Below are 22,659 nucleotides of genomic sequence, written 5' to 3'. Positions count from 1 at the left end.
GGTTAAAGGGGTCCCACAAGGTTCCATGCTTGGTCCATTAATGTTCACTCTACATAAACAATATCGGTGATGAGATAAGTGTCAAATTCATTTATATGCTGATGACACGGTCATGTAGTCTATCACTTCAACGACTCACCAAGCATTATCACTTTTGGAGACATATTTTAAGATATTACAAGGATCTTTTATACAGCTGAAACTTGTTTTAAATGCAAAGAAAACTTATTTTAAGATTTTTAAGATTTTTAACAAAAAAGTTGGTTGAAAATACACTTGCACTTACGAGCTTAGATGGTTCTTGAATTAATCAGGTCTCTGCATATAAATACTTAGGGATATGGTTGAATGATAAACTGTCTTTTAAAATGCATATCGACGAACTTTGTAAAACGGCAAAAAATCAAGCTAAGGTTCCTCCATAGAAACAGGACATGTTTGTCCTCTACAAATAGAAGACACATTGTACAAGCTACTTTTATGTCTGTTATAGATTATGGTGATATTATTTACATGCATGCTACGGCATCAACACTTAAATCGCCGGATGCTACTTATCATTGCGCACTTAGGTTTATTACGGGTGCTAGCTACAGAACTCACCACTGTGTTTTATATCAAAATGTGGGTTGGACTTCGTTGTCCGTGAGACGAGAACAACATGCTCTCCTGTTTGTCTATAAAGCACTTCTGAATAAGCTACCTTCTTATTTATCATCACTCATCAATATTTGATTTAGAATTCCTAAAACCAGGTCTCAAGCATGGATTACACTTGAGGCCCATGCGGTTTCCACAGATTTGGGTATGGCTGCTTTTTCCAGTTACACTCCTTGCCCATGGAATAGCCTGCAGACTAAACATAAACTTGACTCTTGTCTCACTGTCGCTCATTTTAAATATTTACTGGAGGATTTTTATTTTTGTATTGCTTGTAATTGTTTCGGGCAATGCAAGTTCTTGTGCTGTTAGGGGAATAACCTGTTAGGGGAATAACATTTGTGTAAATGTGTCTGCTACTGTATTTTTGCTGTATTTTTTTGTGTGTTATCTGTGATCGTTTTTTTTGTCTTGTGTAGTTTCTTAATCATTGTACCTAAACTATATGTGTAAACAGGACCCAGCTGTAAAAGAGACCTTGGTCTCCGTCTGTGTTCCTTGCTGAAATAAAGGTATAATAATAATAATAATAATAATAACAACAACAGTCCTACACCTACAATACATTGAGTACAATAGTATCAGTCATTATACCCATAAAACCTAGCGGTAAACCCCGGAAATTGTTATAATATTTTTTTCACCATTCATTTTTGCGTCTGGGATTTTAGAACTATTTCATATAAACTCTGTTTCATATTGGCTTAACCTGGCACGACATTTTGATAACCGCGCAAATCTCTCAGACACGGTAAATTGTATCAATATATTCACGTGTAATTACCTCCCAAAATGAAATGCCAATGGGACTTTCATAAAGAACTACACATCTTGTCGCAAAGTATGACGTCAAACCCTCAAGGCACAGTTCTCCACGCAAACTCCTCGACAAGTAGCCTAGCAAGAAACAGACATTATAGGCGTTTTAGTTTCTCGTGTGTATATCGCTTGCTACCTTAAACGGCTTTAAATTACTATAATTTATTAAGTTACCCTCTGCCTTTGTAGATAACTAGCAAACCTTAGGTCTCTCCGTCGACCAGAAGCAAGGATGGGTCTGTGCTATGTAACGTTACCGGATTGTAACCACTACTCCAATAAGCACATGTACATGTTATCGTTTTCCAACCTCTAAGTGAGAGGCATCGCTAGAGCTGTGTGATAAGGTAAGCCCTGTTTGCTATATGCTAACAAGCACATTTGGTTAGGTCAAAGATCTGTGGTAAACTAGGTGCTTATGAAGCTGATATGTAACGCACGTTGACTTATTTACAGGTACAAAGAACCAGCATAATGGACTTTTGTGGACTTTTTATTAACCAGTCTTTAGTGAGCTAGCCAGCTACTTTTCCAAATGTGAACATGCTAGCTCGCGTTAGCCCACCAGTGAAAGGATATTTAGCTAGCTAATTAACTTTAATTCACGGTTCGTGTGGTCTGACTTTGCTTGATAACATGGCAAGGATAGTTGGTTAGCATGTCACCACTTAGAAGTCTGACTACACTCATTTAAATGTGAGTTAATGTTAACTAATTATCTAGCTAATGTCGCCGGGTGGGCTAGCTAGTTGGGCACTTTGGTTGCTAGTTAGTCACATTAGCTAAAGTTGGCTGGCTAGCTCACAAAGCACTTGTGGACTCAATGTTTTCCCCATATAAAACACAGAAACGGGGTTCTTCAATGTTACCTTTTTATTGACAAGGTCTTTAGTGACCTATCCAGCTAGTTAACGTTAAGCCGGCTCCGTAGATAGTTGGTTAGTTAGCACTTAGTTCACCGTTCGTGTAGTCAGACTTTACTAACGTTAGCTAGCAAGTCAAATATATGTAGAGTGAGGCGCCATGGTTGGCTAGTTAGCTACATTAGCTGAAGCTGGCTAGCTAGCTAGCTCACAAAGCACTTGTGGGCTCAATGTTGTCCTCATACAAAACACAGACACGGTTTTGTTCCACAAGTGCAACTGTTGTAACGTTACATGATTAATCAAACGACCTGTAAAGTCAGTAAGAAATGTCTGCAGGGATGGAAATTAATCTAGCCGCAAGCTAGTACTTCTCAGACGGGACTAGTAGACAATATGCCAAATTAGCCATACACAGCAGTGCCATTTTTCCTTCACAAACATCGCATGCCACAGATTTAGGACCTGAATGTAGAAATCGTGGTCTGCTAGCCGGTACCCAATATCCTTGTTAAATCCCTAATTGCTGTTCAACTTTCAGACGATCCCCATATAACTGTTGGAACTGCCCTGATCATCTAGTTGAGCATTCCAGATGATTCCTCCATTCTAGCAGAAATGTCTCATCCACATAGTAGGATTTTAGATGTGCAGATAGACCAAAGTCCAGTCTTTTTGATAGTTTTCTACAGTCAAGTATGTGGGTTATGGCATTTTAATATAGATGTAATTTTTTTTAGCTTAGCTAGTAAAAGTAACTTATTTGTTTTGTCTTTCAGATGGACGGACCAGAAACCCAGTGACAACACTCGGGTCTGTAGCTGCCATTTTCCAGTGGGAAAGAGAGATGGCTCTGTATTTACCAGAGTAGGGAGTTCATCCATCATGGTGGATGAGGAAGATCCAGACTGGGGATTGGGAAATGAGAACAAACAAATAGGATTGAGTGGTGAGTGCAATAAACAATGCTTTTTTTCTTTCCAGATAAACATGGTGATACAGCATTGGAAAAATACCTACCACTGACCAAATGTCTCTTTGTTTTCCAGTCCAACAGGAGTGAATCCCTCAGGCTATCCGGTGCATGGACATCCTGTGGCAGTGTGATCCGGTTGTGGAGATGACAGCAGATCGAGCCTGTGGACAGACAGGTCAGTAACTCATAAAATATACAATATTGTGTAAAACATTTAGAATTATAATGGATCCCCATTAGCTGCTGCCAAAGCAGCAGGTACTCTTCCTGGGGTCCAGTGAAATTTAAAGCAGTTTAAAAACATTACAATACATTCAGATTTCACAACACACTGTGTGCCCTTAGGCCCATGTGTATGTATAGTGCATATGTTATCGTGTGTTATGCATGTGTATGCGCCAATGTTTGTGTTGACTCGGTCATTGAATCTGTAGATGCATCAACATTTGGACTTTGTCCCCTTTTCCTCCAGTTTTAGACAGGAGGCGTGACATGTGGAACATCAGGCGCTCACCGTGAGAAGCAGTGCATGATCAACACCAGCCTCAGCAAGGAGATCTTGTCACGGCTGTTGAAGGAGGAGGACCAAGGTGCAACGTGGTGAGCGTACATATTCTTTATTATTATAACGTTGACAATAAACACTACAAAACAAACCATAAAGCTATGTGCCCTAAACAAAGTCAACTTCCCACAAAGAAAGGAGGGGGGAAAAGTCATACCTAAGTATGATTCCCAATCAGAGACAACGATAGACAGCTGTCCCTGTTTGAGAGCCATATCAGGTCAAAACATAGAAACACAGAATGCCCACCCCAAATCACACCCATACCAAACCAAATAGAGAGATATTAAAAGGCTCTCTACGGTCAGGGTGTGACAGACCCTGACCCTGTCTCACTCTGGGGGTAAGACATAATTTAAACATCACAGATTTTTTTTAAATCCCACTGTGCCCATGACAAAATTCAATGTGAGTTGTGAGGAGGTGCAGCACTAGGGCTGGGCGGTATACCGTGTTTTACTATATACCGGTATTAATTCGGGACCCTTTTTTTCTCTCTCTTTTTTTTCCGTCCTTACCACTGCTCCATCATTGCTGTCGTCAACCTCCCTCTCATGGTGTACCAGTTGGGAATGGTGCACTGTCCAATGGTTTCCTGCTGCTCCACCGACAACGCCACGCCAGCCAGGATGCCTGCATGCCCCAGGTGCCCTTGTTTTTTAAACAATATTAGGCACAGACAGGGATGACAGGGAGGGTAGCGATTGTTCTGGCTCAGGTTCAACAAGACATGCCATTCCACTGAACCTGCCCCGGAGATGGTTCCTTACCCACTAACGATCTCGTGACAGACGGTTGTAGTCTTTGGCCAGGTAAAGGTCCATTGACTGCACCTGGTTGGGCACGACTGGCTTCCTCCACTCGCATTCTACATCTGTATGGCTGATATTGTGAACCGCTAAAAAGGCTGCATGGCTCCACTTTTGAGCTCCATGGAGCCATTCGTATGTGGTAGAGAGTGATTGATTACATTATAGCTGTAGTATGTGTGTGTGTATATATATATATATATATATATATTATTTAAATTTACAACTTGGGATTTTATTATTTAACATACCAATCATTTAATGGGAAGGATCCTATAAATCAAGACTGAATGCATGTACCACTGAATAAGTAAATACTGTGTCTTTGAAGATTTGTCTCTGGTAAATTACAATACAGGCTTCATGTCTAAACTAAGTATATATATATATTTTAGATTCATTCTCATCAATGACAACATTGTAGAACTGAGTTTTCATTCATCGAAGTCTGTTATCCAGGGTAATCTGGTTAATGATTAGATCATTATTATATCATCGTGCTTCTACACCTGTATTGCTTGCTGTTTGGGGTTTTAGGCTGGATTTCTGTACAGCACTTTGAGATTTCAGCTGATGTACGAAGGGCTATATAAATGAATTTGATTTGATCATTGGCACTTTGTAGAATGTTGACAGCTGTATAGAACACACTGTTTTATAAGTTGCTCAAACTTAACTTAATAGCTACACTCACTGACACAAGAAACGTCATCCCTCATGCTGGCCCTGATCAAACCGGTAAACTGCACTTCTCCACTTTGTCCTTTATTGAAACAGGGAGTCAAGTTGAGATTAACAATCAACTTTTTACAAGAGAGCCCTGTACACATTACAATGAAAACATACATGTTTATAAAACATTATAATTCAGCACACAATTAACAAAAACCCATTCACCTACATAGAGGATCTCAATCAATATTGTAAACTGTCTGAGTGACACCAGCACATCTAACTGCAGTGAACTCTGCAGATTGTTCCACAAATTGGGCAAAAAACTAAATGAGTGTTTTCCTAAATCTGTGGAAACAAGGGATCCCTAATGTTATCCATTCCTGTGAACGAGTTTGGTAACTTATGATTCTAGACTTAATTAATGAAGTTACATATAGGGGGAGTTTCTGTCAGATTGCTTTGTAAATAAATAAGAGAATGCCGCTCTCTTACAGACAGAGGTCCATCCCATGTTTTATATACAGACTACAATGATGAGTCCTAAAATTGTCCCCTGTGATAAAAAGTTATGCTGAATGGTACACTGCGTCCCGATGGATTTTAAACAGAGGTTGCCGCATGCAAATATCACCAAAATCCCATCCAGGGAGAAGCGTTTCTTGAACAACCTTTGTCCTGTTTTTAATACTAAGGCATGATTTATATATATATATATATATTTTTTTAAACGTCTTGGATCTTAGCTTCTTAGGATAACATGTCATCATTAGGATAACTTGTCATCAAGCCAGGCACCCAGGTACTTATATTGAGAAACAAGCTCCATTTATAGCGCACATATGCAGGTCAACATTTCGTTACCTAGAGAACAGCATGAGCTTGTTTTCACTTTTATTTAACACTAATTTAAGATCTGTAAGTGATTTCTGAATTTATTTCAAAGTCATGCTGAAGTTCACGAATGGCCTGCTGCACAGAGGCGCGGCACAGGAATACAAAATTGTCATCTGCATGTCATTAATATACAAAGTGCACAACAAAGACCATGTGGTCTTCCACACAGTCTTGAAGACCACATGGCCAGACTTAGTGGTCTTCTCTCCTTTAAATGCCATAAGGTCTGAAATAGACACCATTGTCACCATATTGTACAAACAATTATCTAGGCTAAGTAAAACAACCATTTTTTGATCTACTGCTCTGCTGACTAGCTAAAGTGTATTCGGCCTAGCTAAGACAGCGAGATGGAACGTAAGAGGTTAATGGATTGGACACAGACCTACTGTGCAGACAATTATCTAGACTAAATAAAAATGTTTGTTTTTTTATGTATTTACTGCGCTGCTAATTAGCTAGCTAAAGTATAGTCAGTTGCTAGCTAAGACAGAAAAGGGACAAGAATTTCACAAATTGGTCACAGGTCTCTGATCACAACAGTAGCTGACAGTGTCAGCTAAAGGTGCTATGCAGAAATTTGTAGTCTTGCTAAGGTCTTTGTTGCTAATTAGCATTAATACTTTTTTGGAGTAAATTGAGGTAAATTTATTGATCACCTGGTCTGAGAATTACACGGTTATCAAAATGTCATGCTAAGGTTAAGCAGACCTTTTTATATGAGGTAGTTCTAAAATCCAAGATGCAAAAATGAATGGTGAATAAAATTGTAGGAACCGTTACTGGGTTTTACCGCTATTTCATACCAACAATTAACCCTACACCTACAGTCAAAAGTTTGGACACACCTACTCATTCAAAGGTTTTTCTTTTGTTTTGTTAGTTCCCAGATATGCTGAGCAGTTGTTGGCTGCTTGTCCTTCACTCTGCGGTCCAACTCATCCCAAACCATCTCAATTGGGTTAAAGTTGTGTGATTTGTGGAGGCCAGGTCATCTGATGCAGCACTCCATCGCTCTCCTCCTGGTCAAATAGCCTTTACACAGCCTGGGGGTGTGTTTTGGCTCACTGTCCTGTTGAAAAACAAATGATCGTCCGACGAAGTGCAAACCAGATGGGATGGCGTATTGCTGTAGAATGCTGTGGTGTGGTAGCCATGCTGGTTAAGTGTGCCTTGAATTCTGAATTAATCAGTGTCATCAGCAAAGCACACCATCACACCTCTTCCATGCCCCTGTATATTTATTTTTTATTTAACCTTTTATTTAACTAGGCAAGTCAGTTCAGAATAAATTCTTATTTACAATGATGACCTCCTTACTGTCATTTTGTTGCTCTTTAATATTTTTTTTAAATTTTCAGTTTATTTTAGTAAATACTTAACTGGGATAGGCGGGACGCAAATGTCCCACCTGGCCAGCTGCCAGGGAAAATGCATAGCACCAAATTCAAATAAAATACTATACAATTCAAACTTTCATTAAATCACACATGTAAGATACCAAATTAAAGCCACACTCGTTGTGAATCCAGCCAACATGTCAGATTTCAAAAAGGCTTTTCGGCGAAAGCATAAGAAGCTATTATCTGATGATAGCACAACAGTAAACAAAGAGAGAATAGCATATTTCAACCCTGCAGGCACCACGCAGAAATATAAATCATGCCTTACCTTTGACAAGCTTCTTTTGTTGGCACTCCAATATGCACCATAAACATCACAAATGGTCCTTTTGTTCGATTAATGAAAAAACAGCTTCCAATTTGCGCAACGTCACTACAAAATATCTCAAGTTACCTGTAAACTTTGCAAAAACATTTCAAACTTCTTTTGTAATATAACTTTAGGTATTTTTAAACGTTAATAATCAATCAAATTGAAGACAGGTCTATCTGCAACTCTCAAACAGTACACATAACGTTACCCTGATCCAAGATGGCTGTACTTTTTCATTGCACAAAGGAATAACATCAACCAAATTCCAAAGACTGGTGACATCCAGTGGAAGCGGTAGGAACTGCAAACAAGTGTCCTAGTTTCCCAATGAAATCTCATTGAATAGACAGTGACGTCAAAAAAAAAAAATCTGAATGGTTAGTCCTCGGGATTTTTCCTGCTACATAAGTTCTATTATACTCACAGACATGATTCAAACAGTTTTAGAAACGTCAGTGTTTTCTATCCAAATCTACTAATAATATGCATATCTTATATTCTTGGCATGGGTAGCAGGAAGTTGAATTTCACTGCCCCCTATCCCAAAGAGGTTTTAACACTTGTTTTTCTTAACTACAATGTTGGTTAATTTAAGGGCTTATAAGTAAGCATTTCACCTGTTGTATTCAGCGCATGTGACAATTAAGATTTGATTTCATGGTGGGAACCACATCTACGGAGATGATCCATTCACCTACTCTGCATCTCGGTTGAATCCCAAAATCTCAAATTTGGACTCATCAGACCAAAGGACAGATTTCCACCAGTCTAAAGTCCATTGCTCGTGTTTCTTGGCCAAAGCAAGTCTCTTCTTATTGGTGTCCTTCAATAGTGGTTTCTTTGCAGAAATTTGACCGCGAAGGCCTGATTGGGCTCCCGACCAATCTGATTCCACGCTTCAAGACTGCTTCAATCACGTGGATTGGGATATGTTCCGCATTGCTTCCGACAACAACATTGACGAATACGCTGATTCGGTGAGCGAGTTCATTAGAAAGTGCATTGATGATGTCGTTCCCATAGCAATGATTAAAACATTCCCAAACCAGAAACCGTGGATTGATGGCAGCATACGCGTGAAACTGAAAGCGCGAACCACTGCTTTTAACCAGGGCAAGGTGACCGGAAACATGACCGAATACAAACAGTTTAGCTATTCCCTCCGCAAGGCAATCAAACAAGCTAAGCGTCAGTATAGAGACAAAGTAGAGTCGCAATTCAACGGCTCAGACACGAGGTATGTGGCAGGGTCTACAGTCAATCACGGGTTACAAAAAGAAAACCAGCCCCGTCACGGACCAGGATGTCTTGCTCCCAGACAGACTAAATAACCTTTTTGCCCGCTTTGAGGACAATACAGTGCCACTGACACGGCCCGCTACCAAAACCTGCGGACTCTCCTTCACTGCAGCCGATGTGAGTAAAACATTTAAACGTGTTAACCCTTGCAAGGCTGCAGGCCCAGACGGCATCCCCAGCCGCATCCTCAGAGCATGCGCAGACCAGCTGGCTGGTGTGTTTATGGACATATTCAATCAATCTTTATCCCAGTCTGCTGTTCCCACATGCTTCAAGAGGGCCACCATTGTCCCTGTTCCCAAGAAAGCTAAGGTAACTGAGCTAAACGACTACCGCCCCGTAGCACTCACTTCCGTCGTCATGAATTGCTTTGAGAGACTAGTCAAGGACCACCCTACCTGACACCCTAGACCCACTCCAATTTGCTTACCGCCCAAATAGGTCCACAGACGATGCAATCTCAACCACACTGCCCTAACCCATCTACACAAGAGGAATACCTATGTGAGAATGCTGTTCATTGACTATAGCACAGCACTTAAACCCATAGTACCCTCAACTCGTCATCAAGCTCGAGACCCTGGGTCTCGACCCCGCCCGGTGCAACTGGGTACTGGACTTCCTGACGGGCCGCCCCCCAGGTGGTGGGGGTAGGTAACATCTCCACCCCGCTGATCCTCAACACTGAGGCCCCACAAGGGTGCGTTCTGAGCCCTCTCCTGTACTCCCTGTTCACCCACGACTGTGTGGCCATGCACGTCTCCAACTCAATCATCAAGTTCGCGGATGACACGACAGTGGTGGGCTTGATTACCAACAACGACGAGATGGCCTACAGGGAGGAGGTGAGGGCCCCCGGAGTGTGGTGTCAGGAAAGTAACCTCACACTCAACGTCAAAAACAAAGGAGATGATTGTGGACTTCAGGAAACAGCAGAGGGAGCTCTCCCCTATCCACATCGATGGGACAGTAGTGGAGAGGGTAGTAAGTTATTATTTTTTATTAAGTTCCTCGGCATACACTTCACGGACAAACTGAATTGGTCCACCCACACAGACAGCGTTGTGAAGAAGGCGCAGCAGCGCCTCTTCAACCTCAGGAGGCTGAAGAAATTCAGCTTGTCACAGTATATACACAATATATATATATATCGAGAGCATCCTGTCGGGCTGTATCACAGCCTGGTACGGCAACTGCTCCACCCACAACCGTAAGGCTCTCCAGAGGGTAGTGAGGTCTGCACAACGCATCACCGGGGGCAAACTACCTGCCCTCCAGGACACCTACACCACCCGATGTCACAGGAAGGCCATAAAGATCATCAAGGACAACAACCACCCTAGCCACTGCCTGTTCACCCCGCTATCATCCAGAAGGCGAGGTCAGTACAGGTTCATCAAAGCAGGGACCGAGAGACAGAAGCTGTTTTTCAATCTCAAGGCCATCAGACTGTTAAACAGCCACCACTAACATTGAGTGGCTGCTGCCAACACTGACTCAACTCCAGCCATTTCAATAATGGGAATTGATTTGTAAAATATATCACTAGCCACTTTAAACAATGCTACCTTAATATAATGTTTACATACCCTACATTATTCATCTCATATGTACATGTATTTACTGTACTCGATACCACCTACTGCATCTTGCCTATGTTGTTCTGTACCATCACTCATTCATATATCTTTATGTACATATTCTTTATCCCTTTACACTTGTGTGTATAAGGTAATAGTTTTGGAATTGTTAGGTTAGATTACTCGTTGGTTTTTATTGCATTGTCGGGACTAGAAGCACAAGCATTTTGCTACACTCGCATTAACATCTGCTAACCATGTGTGTGACAAATAAATTTGATTTGATTTTTTTGAGTTGCGCACCTGTCTAAAGCATCACTTACAGACCCGAGTTTGATCCGGATCAGAAGACCCATAGGACGACGCACAATTGTCCCAGTGTTGTCTGGGTTAACTAACTTTCCTAGTAAAGTTTAAGGTCAACTTAAAAAAAATAATAATACAGAACATCCATTAGGATCAACCTTTCCCTGAACAAGTCCACCTTGCACTGGTCAAGAATCCTGCATAAAAAGATTTTGTCTAGCCTATTATTAAACAAATTCTACTAATCACCTTTTGAGTGTGGCTTGTCTCATCGCGCACCGGCGACTCCTGTGGCGGGCCGGGTGCAGTGTGCGCCAACCAAGGTAGCCAGGTGTACGGTGTTTCCTCCGACACATTGGTGCGGCTGGCTTCCGGGTTGGAGGTGCGCTGTGTTAAAAAGCAGTGCGGCCTGGTTGGGTCTGCTAATCACTTTTTGAGTGTGGACTGTATTATTATGTATACTAGATGGACTGGTTACCTTTTATTCTATGCTTCAAAAGTTCCATTCATGAGTCTAGGAGAAAACGTGTAGGCCTAGACGATGCTGTTGGTTCATTGATTGTGCAGGGTGGCTATGCCTACAATTTATAGTGCCTTTGAATAGACTCGAAATATGGATTATACTTTTTCATAGGCATTATTATTAATATATACACATCTTTTGCTACAGAATATCTCACCACCATACATTTTCCATATTTTCCTCTCTCTCCTTCATTCCTTTCCCCAGTGCACAGAGAGAGGGGCTGGCAACAGTTGAATGAAATATTTTTTTGTTGTGAAAACATGTTACTATCAATGTTCTCGCACAGAGTTCACTAGCTTTCCCAAATTATGCACTGGGTAAATTCAGAAACTGGGTTGCAGAGCCTATGGAAAACAAAGTTTTGGCAGAATATCAACTCTTATCTTCACATTACCAAGACCATATCAGCTCTCAAAAACTTAAAGTGAAGACTGGAGGTAAGTCTGATGAACCAAACTACCCAATAATCCCCTCCATGTAGTCTAACTCTCTACACACACAATCAATACGATATCTATTGTATACTGAGTATATCATGTACAATTTATAAGTGATATGCGTTAACTGATTGAACAGACATTTTTGTTGTACTCATATTTGTAATGTGGATTTCACATATGCCCTTTTTGGCTTCGAACCTCACCTGCTGTCACGTATAGGCAGGGAGCAGGTGCGGAAGGAGACTTTTTAATAAAAATGATGAAAGGCAAATGAACAAAACAGGAGAAGCGTACTGAACATGAAAACAAACCAATAGTGCCTGGCGCCTGCGGGCTAAATAAAGGAAAGCTAATCAAGGTGATGAAGTCCAGGTGTGCGTAATGATGGTTGCCAGGACCGGTGGTTAGTAGACGCAGCAATGTTGAAGGCTGGAGCGGGAGTTGTTGTGACACCTGCACACTTTCTTTCTTTTCTTATATGTACTGTTTTGTCTTTCACTGCATGCTCCTCAAATAGTGGCCTCCTTTCACTATTCAAGTGCATATGGATGAGATGTCTTTATTCCCCTGCCCCTGTTCCTGACCGATGGGTCATTCTAAATCTAAACTAATATGACATGTTAGACTGAGGTAAGCAACACTGCGCAAGCTTCTTTTTTTTTCTACTTTCTCAAATCTTCAATAACTTATAGTTGCATCATGCAGCTCATATATGTTCTGATTATTTAAGACAAACGAACTAAAGTTGCCAAATAACTCTTAAGTCTAGCGTATAGGACCTGTTTCAAAGTATCCCTTTTATGCTCAACATAGCCAATTCCTCCAGAATGGGAAAAATATCCTTTCTATTGTATTCAGCTAAGTTCAATTACATTCTTCTTACTATAAACTAGTGCCACGGGATTTATAAGCATATCTTGTCTGCTAAATGAACAAGCTTAGAGCCTGTGGCATGGCGCACAGACAGATAACATACAGTAGCACAACTCCTATTCTGTTCTTTCTTTATTGTGATGGTGTATATTAAATTGATTTATTCAACTTTTTTAAAGTAGATGTTCCAGCAGTTTGTATGGGTTTGTCTGTCATTGTAAATAAGAATTTTTTTATTTTTTATTTAACTAGGCAAGTCAGTTAAGAACAAATTTATTATTTTCAATGACAGCCTATGAACAGTGGGTTAACTGCCTGTTCAGGGGCAGAACGACAGATTTGTACCTTGTCAGCACGGGGATATGAACTTGCAACCTTTCGGTTACTAGTCCAACGCTCTAACCACTAGGCTACCCTTAACTGACTTGCCTAGTTAAATAAAGGTTAAATAAAATGCATTGAGGCCTAGAGATGCTAAACGTGTTGATGTTAATTAACGGTCAATTGCTGTGAGACCAGCAGTCTTTGGCATGACAATAACCGGCTGACAAAATGTCATGACAGCCACAGCCCTAACTCGGGTTCACTTTGAATGTTTATGCTGTTCTGGGGCCTTATTAGGTCCCTGGAGGAAAGCATTTCTGTGTCTCCAACACCTTTAATTGGTAGAATTCCTTAGAGTTTTGGACCTCATTGTTCCAGAGCCTTGCATACAGGTGATAACAGGACCCTCTGGTGTCAGAAACTTAACCAAGTCAAAACTAACATCATTAAAGAGTTGTCCACGTACCCAGTAGAGACAATATAGTCCCAGTGACATCAGTCACAGAGCACAGATAGAGTTTTGCTGATGTAAGATGCTCTTTAGGAATCATGCAGACTAAAGTGGATCATATATTTGATGATATTTTTTTGTCATCTAGCAAATTCTCTTACTCAGAGTGACTTACAGGAGCAATTAGGGTTGAGTGCCTTGCTCAAGAGAACATTTTTCACCTAGGCTCAGGGATGTGAACCAGTGACCTTTATCTTACTGGCCCAACATTTGAACTGCTAGAATATCGGCCGCCCGTTTTTGAGTTTTTTTAAATTTATTTTTTATCTTACAATAAATAATATATGTTCATGTTCATAGGGCTCCCCTGCAAATGAGATCCTGGTCTCAATGGTGACTCACACCTTTCATTGGTAGAGTGATATGTGTCATTATGACAGAGCCCTGCATGTTTTGAATATGTACATGTGTGACTTGTGTACTAACGTTAGTTTTTCCGTACGTCATGTAATATTATTGTGTATTTGTATGCCGACGTCTAAATTAATTGTAAATGTAAATGGACAATGCAGTATATAGTAGTGTTGTACTATCAAAACCCTCTGGAATCTGATAGAACAACAAACTATACTTTAAAAAATAAAATAAATCAACATATATTGGTCAGGTACACAGATCTGCAGGTTTTATGGCAGGTGCAGCAAAACGCTTGTTACATTCTACTGCGCCGTTGGAGCTAGTATCGTACATACAATACAATAACACAATTAATCGAACAAAAAATCTATAAATAACCAAGTAGATATATTAGCGTGGTGTGTATAGACAGAATATCAATAGGTGGTGTGTGTGTGTGTGTGTGTATAGACAGAATATCAATAGGTGGTGTGTGTGTGTATAGACAGAATTAGACAGCAAATTTCTCAAAGGTAAGGGTAAAAATGATTGAGACTTTTTAAAGATTCTTACAATAAAGTAGTCAATGTTAGTATTTAGTACCATATTGCTAGCACGCAATGACTAAATCAAGCTAGTGACTCTACAAACTTTTTGGATGCATTTGCAGTTTGTTTTGGTGGTGGTTCAGATTATTTCGTGCCCAATAGAAATTATGGTAAATAATGTATTGTTATTTTGGAGTGTCGCTCGCTTGTGATAAATAAGAATATAAGGTTTCTACATTTACTGTGGATTATAAACTGGGTGTTTCGAGCCCTGAATGCTAATTGGCTGACAGCCGTGGTACAGTGCCTTGTAAAAGTATTCATACCCCTTGGCGTTTTTCCTATTTTGTTGCATTACAACCTGTAATTTAAATCTATTTGATTTATTTTTCATGTAATGGACATACACCAAATAGTCTAAATTGGTGAAGTGAAATTTTTTCTTAAATAATAATATGTAAAAGTGGTGAGTGAATATGTATTCACCCCCTTTGCTATGACGCCCCTAAACAAGATATGGTGCAATCAGTTACCTTCAGAAGTCACATAATTAGTTAGATTGCACACAGGTGGACTTTAAGTGTCACATGATCTCAGTATATTTTCACATGTTCTGAAAGGCCCCAGAGTCTGCAACACCACTAAGGAAGGGTCACCGCCAATGAAGCGGCACCATGGCGATCAGGTCAGGGATGAAGTTGTGGAGAACAGATCAGGTTTGGGTTATTAAAAAAAATATCAAACTTTTAACATCCCACGGAGCATAATTAAATCCATTATTTTTTTAAATGGAAAGAATATGGCACCACAGCAAACCTACCAAGAGAGGGCCGCCCACCAAAACTCACCAGACCAGGCAAGGAGGGCATTAATCAGAGAGGCAACAATGAGACCAAAGATAACCCTGAAGGAGCTGCAAAGCTCCACAGCGGAGATTGGAGTATCTGTCCATGTATACCTCTATGGATGTGACCGTACCTTCTTTTTTTTGTTGCCATTTATCAATTTTCGAGTTAACGGAATGAGTAGCAGCTACGTTTGGCTACATATGGACCGGTAGTGGAATTCCCGCGAGAGAGTAACGGTTAATGTGATTGGATGTTAATTATTTGACGAGGCTACCTGTATTTGACATTGTTGTTATTTCGCTGAACACTAGATGGTTGAATTTTATTTTTGGCAGTGAAACGAGGCTACTTAGGCGATAAAAAAACAAACATCACCCAAATATATAGCCCCATTGGAAAATCTACATGGTCTGTTTAAAAATGTGAATCACAGTTTTATTTGGCGTACCCCTGACGACATTGCGCGTAACCCAAGCAAGAGCATATCGATGGTAAAACAATAATTACACAACACGGAGGATGTTAAAATAAATGTATTTAATATTTTATTCTGAAACAGCCACACTGTAATAGTGTGGTGTGTAACTTCAGACACACTCTATTCTGAGTAAATTACCGTTTTTTTGTCTGAGAATGCTAACATTGGTTTTGGTAGACCTGTCACTGCAAATGTGAAAGTGTGGATTGCAGTCACTCATTTGAGCAGTTCCTAGACTGCTTACAAGGCAATGGAACCAATATCTACATGCATAACTTGCTGAACATTTACAGTTAAAGGATCAGTACCTTTTAAAGTCACAGTAAGAGTGCAGCCAAACAAAGCAAAGTTTGAAAATAGTCCGCGATTAAAAGACTGCAGGAAATATTTAAAGGTTAGGATATACATCTACTCTGCTCAAAGAAATAAAGGGAACACTTAAACAACACAATGTAACTCCAAGTCAATCACACTTCTGTGAAATCAAACTGTCCACTTAGGAAGCAACACTGATTGACAATACATTTCACATGCTGTTGTGCAAATGGAATAGACATCAGGTGGAAGTTATAGGCAATTAGCAAGACACCCCCAATAAAGGAGTGGTTCTGCAGGTGGGGACCACAGACCACTTCTCAGTTCCTATGCTTCCTGGCTGATGTTTTGGTCACTTTTGAATGCTGGTGGTGTTTTCACTCTAGTGGTAGCATGAGACGGAGTCTACAACCCACACAAGTGGCTCAGAACCCTGCAAAATGACCTCCAGCAGGCCACAAATGTCCATCTGTCTGCTCAAACGGTCAGAAACAGACTCCATGAGGGCGGTATGAGGGCCCGAAGTCCACAGCTGGGGGTCGTGCTTACAGCCCAACACCGTGCAGGACGTTTGGCATTTTCCAGAGAACACCAAGATTGGCAAATTCGCCACTGGTGCCCTGTGCTCTTCACAGATAAAAGCAAGTTCACACTGAGCACGTGACAGTCTGGAGACGCCGTGGAGAATGCTCTGCTGCCTGCAACATCCTCCAGCATGACTGGTTTGGCAGTGGGTCAGTCATGGTGTGGGGTGGTATTTCATTGGGGTCAGTCATGGTGTGGCATTTCTTTGGGGGGGCCGCACAGCCCTCCATGTGCTCGCCAGAGGTAGCCTGACTGCCATTAGGTACCGAGGTGAGATCCTCAGACCCCTTGTGAGACCATATGCTGGTGCTGTTGGCCCTGGGTTCATCCTAATGCAAGACAATGCTAGACCTCATGTGGCTGGAGTGTGTCAGCAGTTCCTGCAAGAGGAAGGCATTGATGCTATGGACTGGCCCGCCCGTTCCCCAGACATGAATCCAATTGAGCACATCTGGGACATCGTGTCTCGCTCCATCCACCAACGCCACGTTGCACCACAGACTGTCCAGGAGTTGGCGGAGGCTTTATTCCAGGTCTGGGAGGAGATCCCTCAGGAGACCATCCGCCACCTCATCAGGAGCATGCCCAGGCATTGTAGGGAGGTCATACAGGCACGTGGAGGCCACACACACTACTGAGCCTAATTTTGACTTGTTTTAAGGACATTACATCAAAGTTGGATCAGCCTGTAGTGTGGTTTTCCACTTTAATTTTGAGTGTGACTCCAAATCCAGACCTCCATGGGTTGATACATTTGATTTCCATTGATAATTTTTGTGTGATTTTGTTGTCAGCACATTCAACTATGTAAAGAAAAAAGTATTTAATAAGAATATTTCATTCATTCAGATCTAGGATGTGTTATTTTAGTGTTCCCTTAATTTTTTTGAGCAGTGTATAATTTCTACCTAAAAATACCTCTACATTTCAATCACATATCAGTAGTAATGAAGGAATAAAATCCACTAGATAAAAACTGTCCAGTCCGACCAGCTCTTGTGTGTAGGCCACATCTCCCTGTTTTATAATTAGTTTGAGGTTGACAACTTTAGCTAAATATTTGCAATACACTTCCTCACATCTTTGCAATAGTTCTTAAACAACAGTATTTGTGAAATGAAAGTTAGATATATTTCCTTAAACATCCTTTGTTGTGTGCTTATTCTTTAACCATTGATATGTTCCTGGTCATTTTGAAACCTTCATCGTCTACCAATGGCATGTCCAACTTATTGTGAGAAATTACCCTGGTCACTCAAAACATTTATTAATCATTTCAGAAGTATAAATGGCTCTCACTTTAGATTAGGGACTGCAAAAATATTTGATTAGTACTATTGATTTAGTAAATGGTTTAAATATACAAAATCCAACGACTCATTAATACATTTAAATGTTATTTATAAATGTGAGAATACCTAGCTTAGTAACATTTAACAAATGTGGGAGTAATGATTTAATAAATGGTGATAAAACTACTTGTTTTTGCCTTACAAATGCTTTATTACTGAATGTTATTATAAAGTGTTACTGAATTAGGTCATAAATATTAATGCCCCAAAAGTCTGACACAATAACACTGTTTACTGTTACAGTACAGTATTTAGACTTGTATTATAGGTGGTCCTTGTACCCAGGGTCTGGGGGCTACCGCTGAAGCTGTTGAAGGCTATCTTCATTAAATGGCTAATCGTGAATTATTCCAAAAGATGTCTTTTTTTTTTCTGAAATGTTCTTATTTTATAAGTGCTTTTGAGATGATTGATTCAACTAAATTAAATGGAAATTACATTTAGTATTTTTGTTTAAATCAGAGAAAATAACATTATGGGATGATTGGGTCAGAATATAGTGTGGTTCTTCTGATGTCTGACAAAAAGTATTTGTACCCATGATGTAACTGAGACAAAGTCTCCCTCAACTTGAAGAAGTATAGTTCATAATTTAATTCAGATGGACATTTCTAAACGTCTATGGAATGCCACTATTCATTTGACTGCATGTGCTCTAGTGCATACCCCATAATGCTCTACAAAGGCAAAACACAGTAACTATGTAATTTATTTTACTGCAAAATCTGACTTCAAAGTCTTTTTCTGTCTAGACAGACACCAATTGCTGATAATCCATGATATATTCTGATCAACTGGCTTGTTCCTGTGTCAGGAAACTAAATACCACATTAATCAGATAATATAACTGGCCATTACAACAGATCAAATTCGTAGGGCTGCAAAATGTCAACTTCAACTTCCCTACTGTCAACTTTCCTACACACTGGCCAGCTGACATGTGGTCATGTCTCCTGAGGTTGTGGATTATGGTCCAAACTAAGCACTAATCACTCAAAACTGTTAGTCTGCACAGTTATCCTATTTCCCATGTAAAATAGCCTTTGAGTGACCAGAACATCTCCCATACTATATATTCCCATTTTTTTCCCCCATATATTTTCCCACTATATTTTCCCACTATATTTTCCCATTAAAATGATCAGTTGAGAAAATGTACCTTTGCGCTCATCTCTAACTACCAGTAAGACTGAAGGACAGGCTAGGTGGGCAGATGAACATCCAATCCTGTTATACATTACATCATAAATTATTTGTTTATCTAACCGTTTGTTAGTGTGTGTTTGCATGCAGAGAGACTCCGGGGAGGGGAGTTTCTGTCATTAACTCGGGGATAAATAGAGAGGCAGAGCTCAGAGTTTGTCAGAAGGCGGACCTGACAGGGTCACACACAGGACCAAGCAGGAGCAGGACCTCAGCATTTCTACCCTTTATTACAAATGGAGGAACATGAAGATGTTCAGTACTGTTTTCAAGACAGAAACTCTTCTTGCAGAAAGGCTTTGCTATCGACATCTATCTACATAACACTGTACATATTCTTCTCATTGATTTCAGCAGTTACAGTATTTTTGAACCTACTGGTGATCATCTCCATCTCTCACTTCAAGCAGCTCCACACTACAACCAACCTGCTCATCCTCTCTCTGGCTGTGGCAGATCTCCTGGTGGGACTGATTGTGATACCAGTAACGACTGTAGCATTAATGGAATCATGCTGGGGTTTTGGGAAATATTTCTGTGTGTTTCAGATCTACATTACTTTCTTATGTAGTTCTTTATCTCTGGGTAATTTGGTCTTGATATCTATTGACCGCTATGTTGCTGTGTGTGATCCCTTATTGTACCACTCTAAAATAACAACAACAAGAATGATATGTTGTATATTCATTACCTGGTGTTGTTGTATCATATACCGAGCTGCTATTATAAAAAACTTTGTAAATGTACAGGTACCCAGTCGGTGTTTGAAAGAATGTTTTATTGTTGAAGGAATAACCTGGGGAAATATAATTGACCTTATATTTACAATGGTTGTCCCGTGCTCTATTATTATAACACTTTATATGAAAATCTTTGTGGTGGCCAGATCACAGGCCAGAAAGGTCTTTTCAAAAGAGGCTGCCAGTGTGTCTGGTGTTAAAACTGTACAGGCAAATAAGTCTGAGAGAAAAGCAGCAAAAACCCTAGCTATTGTTGTTTTCAACTATTTCATTTGTTGGATTCCATTTTTATTTTCTTTCTTTTTGTATTTTTTAATTGGCAGTTTATTTTCAGTTATGATCATCGGCTTTCTACCACTAGTTAATTCTTTTATCAATCCAATAATTTATGCTTTCTTTTATCCATGGTTCAAAGTGACAGCTAAACGTATTTTAACTCTGAACTTTTAAATTGTATTTTTTTTTTTAAATGTGTATTCTTTATTTAACTAGTCTGTTAAGAACAATTTCTTATTTACATTGTCGGCTTAACTTAAGGCATAAATAGTTTTTATTTCTACGTTTGACAAACGTGTTTTGATATAGTTTTGTAATACAATTGTTGTAATTGCTTCTTTCATACACTGACATTACTTATCTCAGTATTGTCATCATATGGTAGATGCGTGTGGTGGTGATACAGCATTATTTGTCTGGATTGGTTTGGAATGACTTGGAAAAAGTATAAGAAAGCATAAGCTTGTTTTATAAAATACATTGTAGTCATTGTGGGTTGTACATTCCAAAAACCAATGTCTGTTGTTCCATGTTATTTAATAATAAATAATATGTAAGTATTCTAAAAGTACATTTTGAGAACGAGTCATTATGTATATTGTTTAACATCACCCTCTAGTGGCTCAATTGGAACACAATGCCTTTAACAAGTGTACTGAATTTAAAATGTTCAATACTGCATGATATCAGACAACGTCCAAGTCTATCTCAATGGTGTATGTAAGTAGTTGAGAGTAATATGCAAATATGTGTAACACTTTATAATGTTCAGTAATAAGCCATTTGTAAGGCATTTACATTTTTGGTCACCATTTATGATTACACCCACATTTGTTAAATGTTAATCAGCTTTGCATTCTCACATTTATAAATAACTACTATATGCAGTAATGATTAAACACAACAGTGCAGGAGACCACAGTAGACACTTCAACCTCAACATACTGGTTATGAACACTACCACTTCTCTCACTACATCCCTGCTGCCAGGTCAGGGGTCACACCAGAGCAGCTTTCTCAGAAGCTGTTGAGCGTGAATGAATATAGTGATTGGGTAACACACTAAATAATGGATAAGTAAATAGTTTATAATTTAGTTAACATTACTCCATTTATTTTAGTAAGCTAGTTATTCACACATTTTAAACAACCTTTTAGTCTGTAATAATGATTTATAAGATCATTCAAAAGATGTTTAATGAATGAACGTATAAACCATTAACTGATCATTAGTAAAGTCGTTTTGCAGAATCTAAAGGGAGGAATATTCACACTTTCTTACTACTTTATAAATGTTTTGAACAGTGACCAGTGTAATGTATCACATGAAGATGGACATGCTAATTGTAGACATCCCAGCAGTACCTGATGCTCCTTAAGTTCTCAAAATGACCCAAAATATATCAATGGTTAAACAATAAGCACACAACACAGAGGATGTTAAAGGGAATATATTGAACATTTTATTCCAAAACAGTCACATAGTTGTGGTAGTGTGCTGAAGTAGTAACATGTTTTGTCTGAAAATGCTAACATTCGTGTTTGTTGGCAGTGACTTTCAAAACCAAATTGTGGATTGCAGTCACTCATTAGAGCAGTTCATAGACTGATTACAGGGTAAGGGAACCAATATCTAAATACATAACTATTATATAACTATATATATATTAACATATATAATAATTTAACTGAACATTATGTTAAGGGTTACTACCTTTAATACACTACAAGTGAAGGTGTCCAAATACTTATGACGTCTTCAACTGGGGGGACCAGATACATAATTAGTTTTTGTTCCTAAATGGTAAAACATATGTATGAAAATACCCTCAAATAAAGGGTGACGTTCTATAATGTCGCCTCATATGAAACAATTGATCTCAAATCCAAAATGCTGGAGTGAAGAGACAAGTTTAAAAACAGTTTTACTGCAAAGTTTTACACCCACTGGGCACATATTGGTTGAATCAACGTAGTTTCCTTTTGAATCAACATGGAGTCGACATTAAATTTGATTGATGAAAAATATGCACAAAACATGTAAAACCAAACTTTCCTTATATTTACTCCACCTACCACCTGTTAACCCTAACAGTCCTGAGGCTCCAGCAAAAAAATGGTGTGCAGGATGGCGTGGTGCCG

The 22,659-nt window shown here is 39.5% G+C and overlaps 1 protein-coding gene across 1 annotated transcript; it reads left to right on the top strand.

Annotated features, from left to right (window-relative positions):
* The first annotated feature begins 1,328 nt into the window (after window positions 1-1,328).
* On the top strand, window positions 1,329-21,088 carry LOC109871406 (trace amine-associated receptor 13c-like). The gene is made up of 6 exons (XM_031806117.1): window positions 1,329-1,826; window positions 3,122-3,291; window positions 3,392-3,493; window positions 3,791-3,918; window positions 4,450-4,529; window positions 19,856-21,088. Exons 4-6 carry the CDS (start codon window positions 3,848-3,850, stop codon window positions 20,689-20,691), a joined length of 987 nt encoding a protein of 328 aa, XP_031661977.1. The 5' UTR covers window positions 1,329-1,826; window positions 3,122-3,291; window positions 3,392-3,493; window positions 3,791-3,847; the 3' UTR covers window positions 20,692-21,088.
* The last annotated feature ends 1,571 nt before the right edge of the window (window positions 21,089-22,659 follow it).

Source organism: Oncorhynchus kisutch, linkage group LG26, assembly GCF_002021735.2.
Source record: "Oncorhynchus kisutch isolate 150728-3 linkage group LG26, Okis_V2, whole genome shotgun sequence".
In the NCBI taxonomy this organism is placed as follows: Eukaryota; Metazoa; Chordata; class Actinopteri; order Salmoniformes; family Salmonidae; genus Oncorhynchus; species Oncorhynchus kisutch.
Note: the sequence above shows the minus strand (reverse complement) of the source record. Positions and strands in the feature narration are given on the sequence as shown.

Coding starts and splice junctions, on each gene's coding strand:
- LOC109871406 (XM_031806117.1), top strand. CDS start 3,848: ATGATCAACACCAGCCTCAGCAAGGAGATCTTGTCACGGCTGTTGAAG. Junction 3,919..4,449: donor GAGGACCAAGGTGCAACGTG/GTGAGCGTACAT, acceptor ATGGTGTACCAG/TTGGGAATGGTGCACTGTCC. Junction 4,530..19,855: donor AGGATGCCTGCATGCCCCAG/GTGCCCTTGTTT, acceptor CATTGATTTCAG/CAGTTACAGTATTTTTGAAC.